This window comes from Doryrhamphus excisus, linkage group LG6, assembly GCF_037039965.1.
Source record: "Doryrhamphus excisus strain RoL-2023G ecotype Guam linkage group LG6, RoL_Dexc_Guam_v1.1, whole genome shotgun sequence".
Taxonomy (NCBI): Eukaryota; Metazoa; Chordata; class Actinopteri; order Syngnathiformes; family Syngnathidae; genus Doryrhamphus; species Doryrhamphus excisus.
In genome coordinates, this window is record NC_136362.1 from 13,810,738 (window position 1) to 13,826,528 (window position 15,791).

Consider the following 15,791-nt stretch of genomic DNA (forward strand, 5'->3'; position numbering starts at 1 on the left):
TTATAGAAAAAAGACAATCATGTTTTATTGCATTGTCATGATGGCAATTTTTTAAATTATTATTATTACCTTCTCGTTGGCTGGAAGAGGTCAAGGTGTTCTATGTTCAGTAATTTACAAGAAAATTTGATTTATTGCCCAAAAAAGGTGAATTTAAGTGGTACAAAATAATGATAATAATTCATTCATTCATTTTCTACCGCTTTTCCTCACAAGGGTCGCGGGGAGTGCTGGAGCCTATCCCAGCTGTCTTAGGGCAAGAGGCGGGGTACACCCTGGACTGGCCGCCAGCCAATCACAGGGCACATATAGACAAACAACTATTCACACTCACACTCATACCTATGGACATAATGATAATAATAAAAAAATATATACAAATAATATGTTTTCAATGTAAATTCATGAATGTTAATGATAAATAATATATTTTGTCAAAGCATACTTGAAGGGTGCAGTGGAAAAGGCAAACATTGTAAAAAAAAAAGTATAAAGTATGCATATCATTAGCCCCGCCCACATCGTCAATGATTTGACAGAGAACAATAGAAGATATTCCCCTGAAATGCCTGGCAAAGGAAGGAATGTGTCTCCTCATGAAATCCTTCCTAATTAGGGACATTTGTAAATGTTTTTTATGACATATATAAACATGATGGCCTGGTTTACCAGTGTCCCATTTAGCAGCTTTAGCGTCCATCTTCATTTTGTCCCTCCCTTTTCCTGTTTCCTGGTGAACACCACAGTGAGAGGGCGAGGCTTGGAGGTGAGTTTCAGTGCAAAGTTGAAAAGGGCAACACGGGCAGGTATTCAACAAGCGCCTTTAGCGATAACACTCAGCGGACACACAGATACAGTATGAACATTCACGTGTTAAAGTTGCCAAAGAAGCCAAAAAAAGAGGTTTTGGGAATGTTGCAGTGCAAGCAAGTGAAAGCTTGACCTCTTTGCTGCTTAGTGTTCATACTGCTGCAGGAATTCCACGGAATCTTGTTTTCATAAATGAGGACAGGAAAGGCTAACAGTGGACGCATAAATCACGGGATTTTTTTTTTAAAGAGTGAAATAATAATAAACACACAAGGCAGAGATGGATGTCAGATGGGCCTGACTGAGGGCACGTAGTTGCTCATGCATGCCCGCCTCGGGCACCACAAAATTCCCACATTATTAGAAAAAAGGCAGGAAGAAATGACAGACATCATTTCCCTGCCGTCAAACATTGTTGATGCGTACATTAAGGCAGGACGATGCAATCTGCAACACAGTCATTGAACCTGCTCCAAATTGAGGGGGGGTGCGACTATTTTGAGGTATTTCCTCTTTTTAGTGCGGCAGCACAGATTGGCTTAATTAAAGAGAGGAGGGGAAAAACAGGAAGTTTTAAAGTCAAGTCGGTAATGAATTGGCAGGCTCGGCCAAAGGCTTTGCTTGGTCAGAAGGAAGCGACTGTTGTTCTGCTCAGTCACTGAGTTCATCATCAGCTTCTGTGGAAAAATATACACCACCTTACAGCAGCAATGGAACAGCCGCCATCTTGAATACGTTTACTATGGAAAGGACTCAGCACAGACTTTATTGTCCACATAACTGGCCACACAAGTGACAAACGACATAAATGTCTTGTCTACAGTCAAGTGTGGTGATAGTTTTGTGGTAGTGTCGTGGTTTGGGGCTACACGAGTGAAATTCAAACATGTTCTGTGATATTGAGAAGCAGACCACAATTCCATCCATATGCTAGTTTTTATAACAATATATGTCTTCTTAAGTTACAATACTAAGTAAAGTAAACATTCATTCATTTTCTGCTGCTTATCCTCATGAGGGTCACGGGGGTGCTGGAGCCTATCCCAGCTGTCTTTGGGTGAGAGGAGGGGTACACCCTGGACTGGTTGCCAGCCAATCACAGGGCACATATAGACAAAAAACCATTCACACTCACATTCATACCTATGGACAATTTGGAGTCGCTAATTAACCTAGCATGTTTTTGGAATGTGGGAGAAACCGGAGTCTCCGGAGCAAACCCACACATGCACGGGGAGAACATGCAAACTCCACACAGAGATGGCCGAGGGGTGGGATTGAACTCGGGTCTCCTAGCTGTGAGGCCTGCGCGCTAACCTAAAGTAAACATACTGTAGATACTTATACTTTAGAGTAGTCTGTTTACACCAATGTACAGTGTTTGGAGTTCTTCTGTTAATTCTCTTGGAATGATGGCAAACTCTGAATTAGTTTGATTCATTTTACATGAATAATAGGGGGATGCACGGTGGAAGAGAGTGGTTAGCATGTTGGCCACACAGTCAGGAGACCTGTGTTTGATTCTCCGCTTTGCATCTGTGTGTATGTTCTCCGGATTCCTCCCACATTCCAAAAACATGCTAGGTTAATTGGCGACTCCAAATTGTCCATAGGTATGAATGTGAGTGTGAATAGAACAGAACAGATGGCTGGAAGGTGACTATAGGGGTGTTATTTCATGTCTAGAGGGCTCCAATAATGTTAAAAAACCCTATTTAGAAGGTCGTAAACAGGTTTTCTATGCTATAACTGGGAAATATTCCCTTCCTTAATATTGACGCCTACTCTGCAGAAATTCACTTATCATGGTTGCTTCTGGAAGCGATTAACTCCAATAAACAAAGGATTACTGTACGTATATGTATCCAAGTTGACTTTATATTATGTATTGTCCCTCGATGAACTGCGAGGGGCATACTTGCTTGGATTTTAGCAAGACATTCGGAACAATTGTATGCTTCCTTTTGTGGGAACAGATCCTAGTACACAAAGTGTGGTCCATAAAGGCATGCCTGGATGATCAAACATCTTTGGAATGAACAAAAGCAGAGATTGTCCAACATACGTGACCTCTGACCTCCCAATTCCTCAAATATTCCCACAGCCAGTCTTAATACCTTGGAGAAAGTCTTCCCAGATGAGTGGAAGCTGTTGTTGCTGACAGTTTGTACCTTTTTCACTTCATGGAACTGTAGATGAAGTTACCTTCTCAAGGCAAGACCTTCCATTGCATGTCTTCCAGTCCAGTAGGGGGCAGCACACTAGTGGAAATGTTCCATCTCTATCGCTCAAAGGTGGTCAATGACTTATGGATAATTAGATACGAAGTCCTGCCTATGTCCCTGCAAAGACTTTGCTCAAATTCCCTGAAAGTGTGTATACCTAATTTCATCACTCTAAAGTTACAGTGTGTGTTTTTGCTGTGTGAGAACTTTCAAGTCACTGACAAAAGACATGTGTGCAAGGGGCTGGTCATGTTGAAAATTACGGACGAATCTGTGAAAAAACACACATGAAAAACACACTTTGTTAAATACTTTGTTACATACTTGTTACAACTTGAAGGAGTGCTACCCCTTAAAAAAATAGAACCACTAAATCATGAAAGTGCTGCAAAGATTTTTTTGTGCCAAAAAGTCATGTGAGAAGTTCTGTGATAGTTCAGTTTCGTCCTCTCTTCCTGAAAAATTCCTGATAAAAATTGAAGAAACGGTCAAAAAAAACCAGTGGAATTTTTTTTTATCTAGAAAGGTCTGGATGCATAAAAATATTATTTAAAAAGCCAAAGGAGAGAACAATTCCAGATAAAAATAGATGCACCTCCAAATCAATCATAACTGGGCCAACAAAATGACAACAAAATTTGTATTGCATTTTATTTTATTGAATTTATTAAATTCTATATTGACCCAAATACAAGACAACCCATTTCTTTTAAGACATAGAAAATACAAAACCTGGGTACGAAACCTGTACTCGGTGTGTCACGTGAGGCCTCCACTTGTATGACACGATTTATGCAACATTTTAAAGTTAATACATATTAATACATATTAGAATTTTCTATTAAACACAAGATGTAATGACATTTAATGCTGTAATGTTGGCCTTCCGCAAGCGTCTCTGTCCTTATCAACTTTGCCGTCTTGTGTCCCACCCACTATGGCGCCCTCTTTAATGTACACACACACACTCAGACTGTCCACACTCATTCATTGTAAGAGTCAAGCTTTCATTGAAAACACTCCCATTGTTTTATGGTAGCTGCCATGATGATGATGATGATGATGTCATCCAAAGAACTGCGTCACAAGCTTTTTCCTTGTAGTCCTCACGGAAAAGAAGGGGTGTTCCTTTACTGGCTATTCTCAAGTTAGATCTAACTTCCTGTCATTAAGACAGCTTTCAGCTTCACCCCAACTGAAGATGCGTTCATGAGCGGAGCAGCCAGAGTGTGTGTATGTTTTGGTTCTAATGTCTGTTGAGGAAACCCAAAAGGGCTGAGTCAGAGATGGCATCGCTTCCGGGTGCGAGCAGGCAGTAGCAGCGCTCTGCTTTGAAAGAGGGAAAGATCAGCGGGCACCTCCTCGGGGAGCCCCAACGGGGGCCTTTCTGCCCCGCCGGCCGCCTTGTGGTGGACCGTGCAGACCCTCTGTTTACTTTGGGAGGACTTTCAACCCTGTGAAGCCATTCGGTCGTTGCTTTTCCTCGTCTGTCTCAGTGAAGATCAACTAAAAGACCACAATGTTGGTAAAATGACCGCCCAGAAGGATTTAGCACGGTCGAATATGCATCCCAGGGCACTAGCTAAGAAACAAAACAAAAACATTTGGCATTGTCAGCCACCAAAAAAAGCATCAAGGTGTAAATTGTCATATATAAAAAAATAATAATAAAAATATCAAAATTCCTGATAAATTATAATGAAATTTGTTAAAACTTTTAATTATTGTTTTAAAATGTTTAAATAGTTAACATTCATCTGTCCTTCCGGTTGAAGTGGAAGTGGATAAGTGGAAGAAAATGAATGGATGGGCTCAGGCTGCAAGGACAGCCGAGACAGACAGCCACCACTAGCATAGCCAGCTACCAAGCTAATTAGTTAGCCTCTACAATTTACTTACTCTAAATTTAAAAAAGTGTTTCAAATGGTGTGGGGAAGGAGGGCAAAGAAGACAAAAACTTACCACTTCCACACAAAATGAGAGGAGAACCTTTTTTCCCACTCAATCTCAGCCATTGGCATGTTGGCTCATTGACCACATATGGCTTATCTAAACTGTGTTAAATTATGTTATATGTTTTATATATATATATATATATTTATATGCATACAAGACAATTTCATTTTGAAACTAATTTGAAACGGCACCGAAAAGAAAAGTGCATGAAAAGCTCTCAGGATGAGTGAAGGCTTGCTTTAATGTTTAAAAAAAAAAAATACTGACGCAAACCCAAACATGTTAAAGAAACAAAAAAAAAGGCAGCACGTAAAGTTCTCTTCATTTGTCATCAACACTCTTGAGCACCTCAAAACTAATTTATAACATCACCACAACAATTTATTGGACTGAATTTAAATTAAATACAATCTTAAAATTCTTCAGAGGGAAAAACATGGCCAGGTTTTTGGAAATAAAATAGAAAAATGATCATAAATAAACGTAGCCGTTCAGTTTACTTGTGAATTGTGAAGCCCCCCACCACCAACTACGGGATGTGTAGGGAGGCAAATCAAACATACCCCCTCACTGAGGTGTAAAATACAAGGAAAAAAAAAACATTTTTTTTTCAATCCAGTTTTAATGCTGCACTTTCAGAATGTTCTTTCACTGTTTAGCATGAAAACGCTGCCTGCTAGTTTAAGATGAGCATCCGTGGGTGCACTTGTCTTGTTTTTAAACATGAGAGTACCTTAGCTGAGCCTGGAAGTATTTGCATATCATATTTGCACATGATGAAAGAAAATAATGACATATTTTTGATACCCTGTTTCAACCGAATACAGTAAGAGCTCTTTTTTTTTCGAAAAAGAAGACATGGGAGGGCTTGAAGGTCTACTCTACATCCATCTCTTTATTACAATCATACTTCTCAACAATGGGAGATTCATAAATATTCTCTTCTGATTGCTAAAAGTCGGCACTTGTGGCGTGATTCCAGTTGTGGAAAGAAGACAAAAAAAAATCAAGCGGTCCTTAGAAAGACAAATGATGACGTTTAGCGTTGGTATCCAAAGCTTGGAGAGCAAATCCTTCAAGCGGTTCTTTGAGGAACCGTCGAGGAGGGGTTCCCAAAGCATCCAAGAGATGCTGATCCTGGTCCTGCTTCCATGAGTCTTCCTGAGTCCTCCTTAAAGGTCCAAAGCCAGCTACTCCATGCCTTGCTCAGAAGTTTCTGGCCCTGGGCTGTGAGGGCAAAGAATCAAACATTGCCCACTTCCACACCAGAGGGAAGAATCCAGGGAATAAAGTCCTCCTCTGCGGCGGTCTTCAAGCCAAGGCCATAGGGCACCAGGGCTCCCCCCTCACTGAGGCCACGTCGGAGGTCTGGGCCAGACCCATGCTCCCGTACAGGCCGTCCGCTCCCGGGTACTTGAGCACCGAGCCCTCCCCCGATGTGGGCAGCACGGACGAGCTGACCTGCGAGCGGCATTGAAACAACAGGTTGAAGTTTTGGAACTAACAGCAAGCCAATGTGGACTCTTCTGGAGGGGGAGTCATGTTTGCTTTAGATCTAACGAAAATGTTTATGTTTTAGTGACCTACCCCAGACACCTGTGTGGACGGAGAGCTGGTCTTTGAGCAGTCCTCAGAGTTGGACGAAGACGTGGATGTGGGCGTCATAGACACGGAGTTGTTACCTCCTGAAAGGCAGCATACACGATTATTACACACATGTATACATGTATTTGGTTTGCTTGTTTGTAGGATTGTAATAACAATATGATGAGGACAAACTTGCAGTTATGGTAATGATATTGTAATACTAAAAGAACAAAAGGTAGAATTAATGAATATAAAATAATAATAAAAATTCTACTGTAATATTTATGCTAAAAAAGTCTTGAATATTATTTTTAAAATGTTGTTTGTCAAAATTAAATGTTACAAGAATTGCAACAAATGAAAAACTCAATTTTATGGGAATAAAAATTAATTCAGTCATTCATTCAGCCAATCACAGGGCACATATAGACAAACAACCATTCACACTCACATTCATACCTATGGACAATTTGGAGTGGCCAATTAACCTAGCATGTTTTTGGAATGTGGGAGGAAACCGGAGTACCCGGAGAAAACCCACGCATGCACGGGGAGAACATGCAAACTCCACACAGAGAAGGCCGAGGGTAGGATCGAACTCGGGTCTCCTAGCTGTGTGGCCTGTGCGCTAACCACTCGTCCATCGTGCCAACGGAATGAAAATTAAAAACATTTATCCATAAAAAATCTGAATATGATGAGGAAATAACATTATAGAGAAATAATGAAGTAATAATGTTGTTATGAGACAAAACGTTAAAATATATATATATATATATATATATATATATATAATATGATAAGAATTATATTTATGGGAATACAATTTGTGGAAAAAAGTAGGAATTTACAAGAAAATGTCATTTTGTAATACATAATACATGTGTAATATTATGACAAATCAATTTGTGATACTAAGTCAGAATACTAAAAAGTCCAAATATTAGAAGAACCATTTTTATATCAATAAAAGGAATGAAAAAAATTAAATTATGATGAAGAATTCTCAATGTATTGAGAACATTAATCAGAATATTGCAAGGAAAAACGTGATGTTGTAAGAATAAACTTGTGAATTCTCGCAAAATAGTTTACAACAAAAATAGACTGTCATTTATTTAAAATAAAGTTTCTAATAATAACATAAAGGATGTCATTTTGTGAGAGTGCTTTTCTATTCTTATGAGGATAAACTAGTAAAACTAACACTGATTCACTGAAAAAGTTATCTTGCGAGGAAAAAACATTTCTATGAAAATAAAGTTGTAAATTGAGAGTAGAATGGTAATATTACATGACAAAAGTGTTCATGTTGTAGTATTGAGGTGTATTATATATATATTAATATTTTGGTTAAATCCTTTTTGAGGCAACCAAAATATTAGAAACATTGCTCGTTGGCGTCGTATTGATGTGCTGTGTTTGTGTGTGCACCTAATGAAGTATCCAGTAATAGAACAGCCTCTCACCTGAGCCTCCTTTATTTTTATTCAGTGTCTTTGGTTTTCTTTTCCTGGTCTGGATGCCTTCTTTCTTCATGGCCAGTGGCCGAGGTACCTGCACAGCAGAAATGATCACGTTTATTCAACCATTTTTCTTTTTCAGTGAGAATATTGACGATGACGGCGGACTCACCCCATGTAGTTTAGTGTAGAGACCACAGGCGTTGCAAACTGGCTCTCCTTCTGCGTTCCTGCGCCACAGAGTCGTGGTGCTGGTCTGACAGTTGGCACACGACAGGCCGATCCTCCTGGATGTGGACTGCAGAATTGGACACAAAGGTGAGGGGTCATAGGCACACTATTTCATTCACTCACCGTGGACACTGATTGATTGGCACAGCACATACACTCTATCACTCTATGGGTGTGTGTGATTGCTCCAAAGGGCATGACTCCCCCACTAATTTAATCACACGTCTCTCACACACAAATACACAGGGTCGTTTCCTGGCAATAATGAACGTCCTTTTACCAACAGTGAGTAGAAACAACTCAACTAAGTGGCTTTAAATCAACATGTGACTAATACTTGTGTACGTTTATTTATATGTTATGAAATGAAGTGCTTTCATTTGATTAAGTATACCTTTTATACAGGTTTTTCATTTTGAGAACATTTTAAATGCACTTTTTCATGCCAAAAAATGCTCTAATATCGCAAATTAATAATAAATGTTCAAAATCCAGAATATTGAGACATTGTTTTGTTTTATAGGAATAAACTTGCACATCTGAATACTATGACAAAAAATATTTATTTTATGTTGTAAAATAATTAATATTTTATAAGAATAAATGTGTACTTTATATTAAAAAAAATAAATTAAGTATTTATTTAATTACACACTTCATTAGGCAATACACCCAATTAATCCAAAGCAATACCTGTATTAAGTACATAATATAATTTTGAAATATGTATGTTTATTATTGTGGTTATAGTTTATGAACAGCCCCATTGTTATAATATTTTAGGCCTTTTTAGGAAGGCTTGGGAAACACTTTGCACCATATTATATGTATATTGCCCACTTGTCCCACTTTGTTTGACGGTCCTTCAACGCACCTTCTAACTTTCTCCCTGAATACTGTATGTCCCCCTTTTTCTTTCATGTCATATTTGGTCCCAAATGCTAATACTACGTGAAAAGGCATAAAGGTATTATTGAGCACTATGTGTCTGTTTGTGTGTCCAACTGATAAACTAACTCCAGTCATAACTCCTGTCATAGTTTTACACAATACATTATAAATAATATAAATTAGATCGCCATAATGTATGTATGTATGACAAGCTAGCACGCGTCCACATCCATTGTTGTCTTCAGTCATGGTGACATTGACACAGGCCCCCAAATAGCTGTCCTTGGCTACGCCTGTCGGCAACTAGCGGCTCGTATACCCAAATCTTGCGATTCAAAGAAAAACTCAGCCGAGAGGCACTCGTTGGGACACTTGTATGACAAGGTACCACTGTATAAATAACAATTTAAAAAATAATAGCTGTTCAATTACCTTTGGTCCTGTTGAAAGTGCCATCATGGTAGGGCTTTGAAGCTAAAATTATCATTCAAAATGCCCTTTACTGTCTATTTATGCTTAATATGTGTTCCCACTTCCTTAAAGTACGGTGTGGGCCGAGGGTCAAACAGGACGTGCACTCGTAAACCGCATGTCAAAAAACAGTTTGTTAAAGGAAATTATAACAGCATATAATTCTTATAAGCATATATAATACATTTAAAGTCAGCCCGAGACCCTAATGAGGATCGAAAACGGATTGATGGACATATGTATTAATGCCGGTCAAAAGTGGAGCTGAAGCGAGTGAACCTCTTTATCGTGTGTGCAGGTGTTCCTAAAGAAGTGTCCCGTGGGTCTATGTTACATTTCGTATATGAAATATGAAGAGATGTAATGCGATAGAATATTTAATGCTCACCGTGCGTTTCTGCGGTTTAATGAGTGGTCTACTGAGGCCGTTCATTTTGCTGTAGAGACCACAGGCGTTGCATAGAAAGTGTCCGGTGCCATCACGCCTCCACAGTGGCGTGGAGATGGAGCCACAGTTCACACACTCCCTGCTCTCTCCCATGTCGTCCAGAATGTCTGAAACTGCAGAAAAACACACAAATTGAAATATTCATCAATAATTATATTATACTGTGATTTTTATTTGATATACTGTATTTCATCCATCTTTGTAAGACTCCCTTGTCAGGTTTAAATGTTCATTTATTTTTTTCACATTTGCTCCTGCACACGAAATGTCCAAAACAACATCATAATAAAGAATATATTTTTGCTTCAGTCTTTCAAGGTTATTTAATAAGTTTAATTAAGTTCTGCCAAAGTTCAACGCACAAACTCACGGTGCCCTCTTATACTCGACGTATATTTTCGATTTAACTCTGTTTGTAGCTCAATTTGAACACAAAACTCCTTTAAAAAAAGATTTAGGCTTGTTACAATCAATAATGTGTGTTTTTTACGCACACACAATGGAATAAGATACAATGTTAATAACGACTATATTTCTGTAGAAATGTCCTTTTAGCTCCCCTTTTGGAATTTGTAAAGTCATATTTTACTCATATTTGTCATTCTGACTGTAATAGAAGGATCTATTTATAGTATATTGTGTGTTAAACACGACATATTAGTTCAGGCTTCAAAGAAAACGAATATGTTGGAATTGTCAGTTGGACTATACCATTATTTAAGCAACAAAGTTTGTTTTGACGGACATAAAATGGTCAGATATTGTGAAATAATACACTCTGTTTTGCTATTGCTTCCTTTATCCGACAGAGCACACAAAATGAAAACAAATCTTCCTTCAAAATTGTTATTTGAATGTTTAAAAATATTTTTAAGATGCTGACACGAGATAAACATGAATATTTTTGTTTTTATGCACAAAAAATATCAAATTTAACATTATATTTTGCTTTTACGTTATTTTTAACGCTCACATTTAACAAAATAACAATTTAATGAATTTAATTCATTGGGTTGTGCTACTTAGGCTTTAAAAAAGGTCAAAATATCAAACTCAGGACTGTATTTCGCTGCTTTTTTCTGTTTAAGCTTGGCGTTATAAAAAAAGCATTATAATGATTTTGCAAATATATTTTTTGGTATAATTTAGACTTAAATTTAGACTTTAGACTCTGAAAACGGTGCTTTTACGCACGCATGATGTCATAGTTTTTTTTCCAAGTGACTTCAAAAAGATTGTTATTTAGGTTTAACATGATGACAAGATTGTGTCTTTATGCACAAAATGGCAACATCAGTGCCGTTTTACACGGCAATAGTTGAGGTCAGGTTGTATTTCCTCCAAATAAGGTGTAAGAATATTCGATGTCACGTCCTCCGCAAGGTAACCTCCTCCATGTTTTTACCTCCATTTGGTCCACGGATCAAGGGTGCCCCCCTGCTCTGCAAGGTGTGCAGCATGCTGTTGTCAAAAGGTCCGCCGGTCCAAGGCGAGGACAGCTGGGAGAGCTGAGGGGTCACATAGGGGGAGTAGGGCCCCGGGTAGGCCCCACTCAGCGGCCGGGAGAGGCCGTACTGCTCGGCCCTGTTGGCCACGTTGAGCGTGTTGCTGTAGCCAATGTCCCGGCCGGTGCCGTTGTTCATGGGCGGACTCGGAGGGTAGTGGAAGCGGCTGGACGCGTGGGGGCTCCCGGTGCTGTACGAGGGGCTCTCCGGGGTGGACTGCGACCACACGGAGTGGCTGGAGACCGCGTGGCCTGGCTGCGCGGAGCCGCCCGCCTGCAGGTAGGACAGGCTGGGGATCATGGAGCCCACCCTGGAACTCGGCACATAGACGGGGGAGTTGGGGCTGGAGTGCATATAACCACCGCTGGAGGAATCATATCCAGTCTGGCTCTGAGCCGCGGCGATGGCCAGGGTCTGATACATGTCGGAGGGGTCCACCAGCAGGCCGGCAGCGGCAGCCTTGTGCGCACTCCCGGACAGAACCAGCTTGCTGCCCTGGTCTAGATCCGTAAAGAGCGGAACGTCCTCGCTTGAGCTCAGGGGGTTGCTGTGGTGTCCGAAGTGGGCGTAAGGGTGGAGTGTTCTGCCGCCCAGCGGGTCAAGGTCGCCGGGGGAAGTCCTCAGTTCGTCCGGGGTGTGGGTGCCGCTCCTCCGGCTGTCACCGGGCAGGTAGCTCGGCTCGGCCGGCGACCCTGGGCTGCTGGATGCTTCTCGCTTGACCATGGACCAACCGGTTTCGCCCAGGTCCATCCAGGAGCACTTTCCATACACCTTGGGGGGTTAATTTAAGTCAAAATATCCAGGGAGTCGTTGGCCCTGCAAAGATATAACTGTCAGAACGTGGACGCACACCTTCATAACCGGATCTGCACCGCAACATAACGGTTTCTACATTGACCAGTGTTTTATACAAAACCCTTAAGTCGTTCCATCTCTATCTCTCTATCCTAAATAGAAGACAACCTCATCTATAAAACGGCTGTGGTTCCATCTTTAAAAGACCAAGACAATGCTATGCTTCTTCTTCGTGTCATCTTCTCCAATAGTCCAGTGGGAATGGGAGTAGGAGGCGTGGGGGGGCTCTTAAATAAAGACAAGTGAGATAAGGCCACGCAATATGTCTTTACAAAAAATCACCCAAAAAAGATAAAAGATAAGGAGCAGATAAGAAGAGGCTGCAGTGCCAAAATGAGCATCTATTTTACAGCGCTTTTTCATGGGGGGGTGGGGAGGGAGGGGGGTTACGTACCTGCTCAATGGTGTGCCATCGGTGTCACGCACACGCACGCACACGTAAAAACCAGTAGACGTCCAGTGTTCGGCAGCGACTGGCTTCTCTTCTCCCTGTGAGCGAAAATGCAGCAGAGGAGTTAGAGCAGCCAGACCTGGTTCCACAGGGGGCGTGGTCTGCACTCATATTGGGCGTGACTATAGACTGAGAGGCGTGGTCGCCTACTCCTTCACCAATGAATCAAGCCGTACAGAAATGCACTTTAAAAGTTGTGTTTTTTTACAATTGTAGTTTGTTAAGATAAAATATTATCACATAAATGAAATTTTTTGGAATCACACAATTAAACAGTTTGAATTTGTAGTAAATCAATATGTATGGCATTACTTTAAGGGTGTTTTGTGGAATCTTGAATCCAAGAAAATAATCCACCAATGTCTGCAGGGTTTATTCATGAACTGCATATCCTCTCAAATGATTATTGTTTTAAATAAATATGAATGGACATGATTGATTATTTTTCGACTATTTTTGTTCGTTTGTTTTCTTCCAGTGTGCAGTTAAGGTTTTATAATGTGCGAATATGCTGTTGAAACATACTGCATCACTTACTGCATATGTGTATCAATACATGGTATTTTGAACATGCATGCAAGTTACATTGGAATACATCACATAATATAATTTAATACAAGAGATTACAGTATATATTTAAACAATGATATTCATTTAACACATTTATTGAGTTGTGCAGCTCGTTATAATAATTTGTAAGAGAGGGTCAGAATATCTCTATCAGGTCTCTGCATACAAAGCAAACCAAAATAATGTCAAATATTAAATAGAACCTTGGCATTGTATAGTTAGTGGGGGACTAAAATGGTATACTGATGAAGTCAAACTTGTATTTTGTATTTAACACTGCAGGGTGTTAACACAATTACTTTAGTGTAGATGAAATACACTAAACCCCTTTTCAAAGCACAATAAACATGTAGAAGTGTTGCAAGCATCAATCATGACACCTCCAAAACTCAAGTATGAACAAGCTCTGTGCACACGGGCGCGCACGCCCACACCCACAAACACACACACACACACACACACACACACACACACACACAGTAGAGGTGCTTAATGAGTAGAATGATTCGATTTGACACCTCTGTCCCCTTTTGATCAGCTCAATGTGGATTGGTGCTCTGTACATTTTTAAAAAGACATCCCTGCCGCCTCTCACTTGTTAAATAAACTAATTAACCACGGAATTTATTGATCAGCTTCAATCAACAAAGACACGAGTCAGCACTTTGCCTGCAGCCCACAAAACAGGCTGCTTTTTTCCAACCAATGGCCGACATTGTTGACTGTTCCATCATAAAAGTCAAATATGATGGCTCAAATATACACGACACTAAATTCACATTTGGCATACAATCGGATTGATTAATGCGACACTCATTCTCACTTCATGCATTGATTAGGTTTTCGATTTGTCCACTAATTGCATCAAATTGTAGCAAAACATGACAACGAGTCAATCAGCCAATCTTTATTTGTATTATTCCACATGATTTGAAGTATAGAGCTATTTTTATTTATTACACTCATTCAGATTTAGAGGTCTAAAAGTAACATTAATATATTTTTTCTTGTATATTATTATCATGAGGAGCAGTATAATATAACTGGTATTTATTGTCCTTCATTTTACATTAGCAGCATAACACTTTTGTGCCTATATTTCAATTCATTTATTTGAATTGAAAAATGAAATCATATACATGATAAATATATAAAATACTAAAACCGAAAACAACCGAATAAGATATGATTTATACGATGTAATGTAATACTCCCCCCTACTGTAGGGCAATAGTTGAAGTAAGAGCAAAAGGCAATATTCTTATCATTAATATTTTTTATAATTACTGTAGTGGGCGAGGTGTGGGGCCAATAGAGTCACTCAGGAACTTGAGAGGACGTGTGGGCTCCGTTTATTGAACACAACAACAAAAAAGAAAAAAACCCGCCAATCTTCCTACCACAGTCGCATTTTCTTGACGTCATCCGTGTACCTACTCGATCCAGGCATGACCAATCAATTTACACCAAATTAAACTGTTACATTACAATAGAGCAAACAGTTAACGTTCTGTTTTAATTATACCCACATATGTTCCTAATCAGTATTTTATTTTAAATAAAGTTTCAGCCACAATCGTGCTGCTTTTGCCCTGTATTTATTTATTATATTGTAAAAAAAAAATAATCTTGACATTATATTACAGTATAAGCTAGCTAGCTACAGATAGCAGTTAAGGTGTTGCATGAAAATCCGCTGTTTGTTCAATGACGTCACACTGACCCGGCATCAGGCATGATGTTGACCTGGCTTGGTCGACAAGTGTGGGAGGACCACAACCTCCTCCCCACTCTTGGAGGCTGGCTACCGACTACAACCCAACCCCGCCTCTCCCCCAAGCATTTTTTTTTAGTTTGGACCCACCAGACGTGATGAATGAGGTGTTGTTGTTTTTCTCCCTGCTGTGACACTCGGTGCCTGTGAGCAGACGTGACATGACGCCGCCATGTCTCCAAGTCTTATCCTCTTCTATGCCCGCCCAGAACCTAGAACGCAGAGCCGGACCCCAGCAACCCCAACACCGGTTTTCTCTCCACTTGTACCTAAAACCGTAACGAGAAAATACGAATGAATAATACTACTAATAACAGTCTTATGTGCGGTTTTATCTCAATGATCCACTTCAGGTGTCAGTGATAATCATTATCTGCACTCCGCGTGTGTGTTCATTGTGATTATCACTCCGTTATCTTCTTGTTATGCATGATGGAGACTTTGCACATGACTGCTTTGTCTCCTCTTCAATGTCTTCTTAATCTCCATCATACTGGAAGATTCATTTTCAAACAGACTGGATGCTAATATTCGTGCACTGTTTTTTTCAAGGT

General features: G+C 39.9%; 1 protein-coding gene across 2 annotated transcripts; it reads right to left on the reverse strand.

Annotated features, from left to right (window-relative positions):
- Positions 1-5,008: 5,008 nt before the first annotated feature.
- On the reverse strand, positions 5,009-12,938 carry gata6 (GATA binding protein 6). Of its 2 annotated transcripts, XM_058068788.2 has the most exons (7): positions 12,837-12,938; positions 11,488-12,403; positions 10,023-10,195; positions 8,214-8,339; positions 8,048-8,135; positions 6,579-6,676; positions 5,011-6,452 (listed from the first exon to the last, which is right to left on the reverse strand). In XM_058068788.2, exons 2-7 carry the CDS (start codon positions 12,335-12,337, stop codon positions 6,303-6,305), a joined length of 1,485 nt encoding a protein of 494 aa, XP_057924771.2. In that variant the 5' UTR covers positions 12,338-12,403; positions 12,837-12,938; the 3' UTR covers positions 5,011-6,302. The 2 variants fall into 2 exon arrangements, with proteins under 2 accessions (XP_078647627.1, XP_057924771.2); XM_078791501.1 differs by lacking the exon at positions 12,837-12,938 and having other exon boundaries at positions 5,009-6,452; positions 11,488-12,380.
- Positions 12,939-15,791: the final 2,853 nt, after the last annotated feature.

Excerpts from the sequence above, each read along its gene's own strand:
- gata6 (XM_078791501.1), bottom strand. The coding sequence starts at position 12,337 with ATGGACCTGGGCGAAACCGGTTGGTCCATGGTCAAGCGAGAAGCATCC. Across the intron at positions 6,677-8,047 it reads TAAAAATAAAGGAGGCTCAG|GAGGTAACAACTCCGTGTCT; the intron begins GTGAGAGGCTGT and ends GCTGCCTTTCAG. Across the intron at positions 6,453-6,578 it reads CGTCCACACAGGTGTCTGGG|GTCAGCTCGTCCGTGCTGCC; the intron begins GTAGGTCACTAA and ends TGCCGCTCGCAG.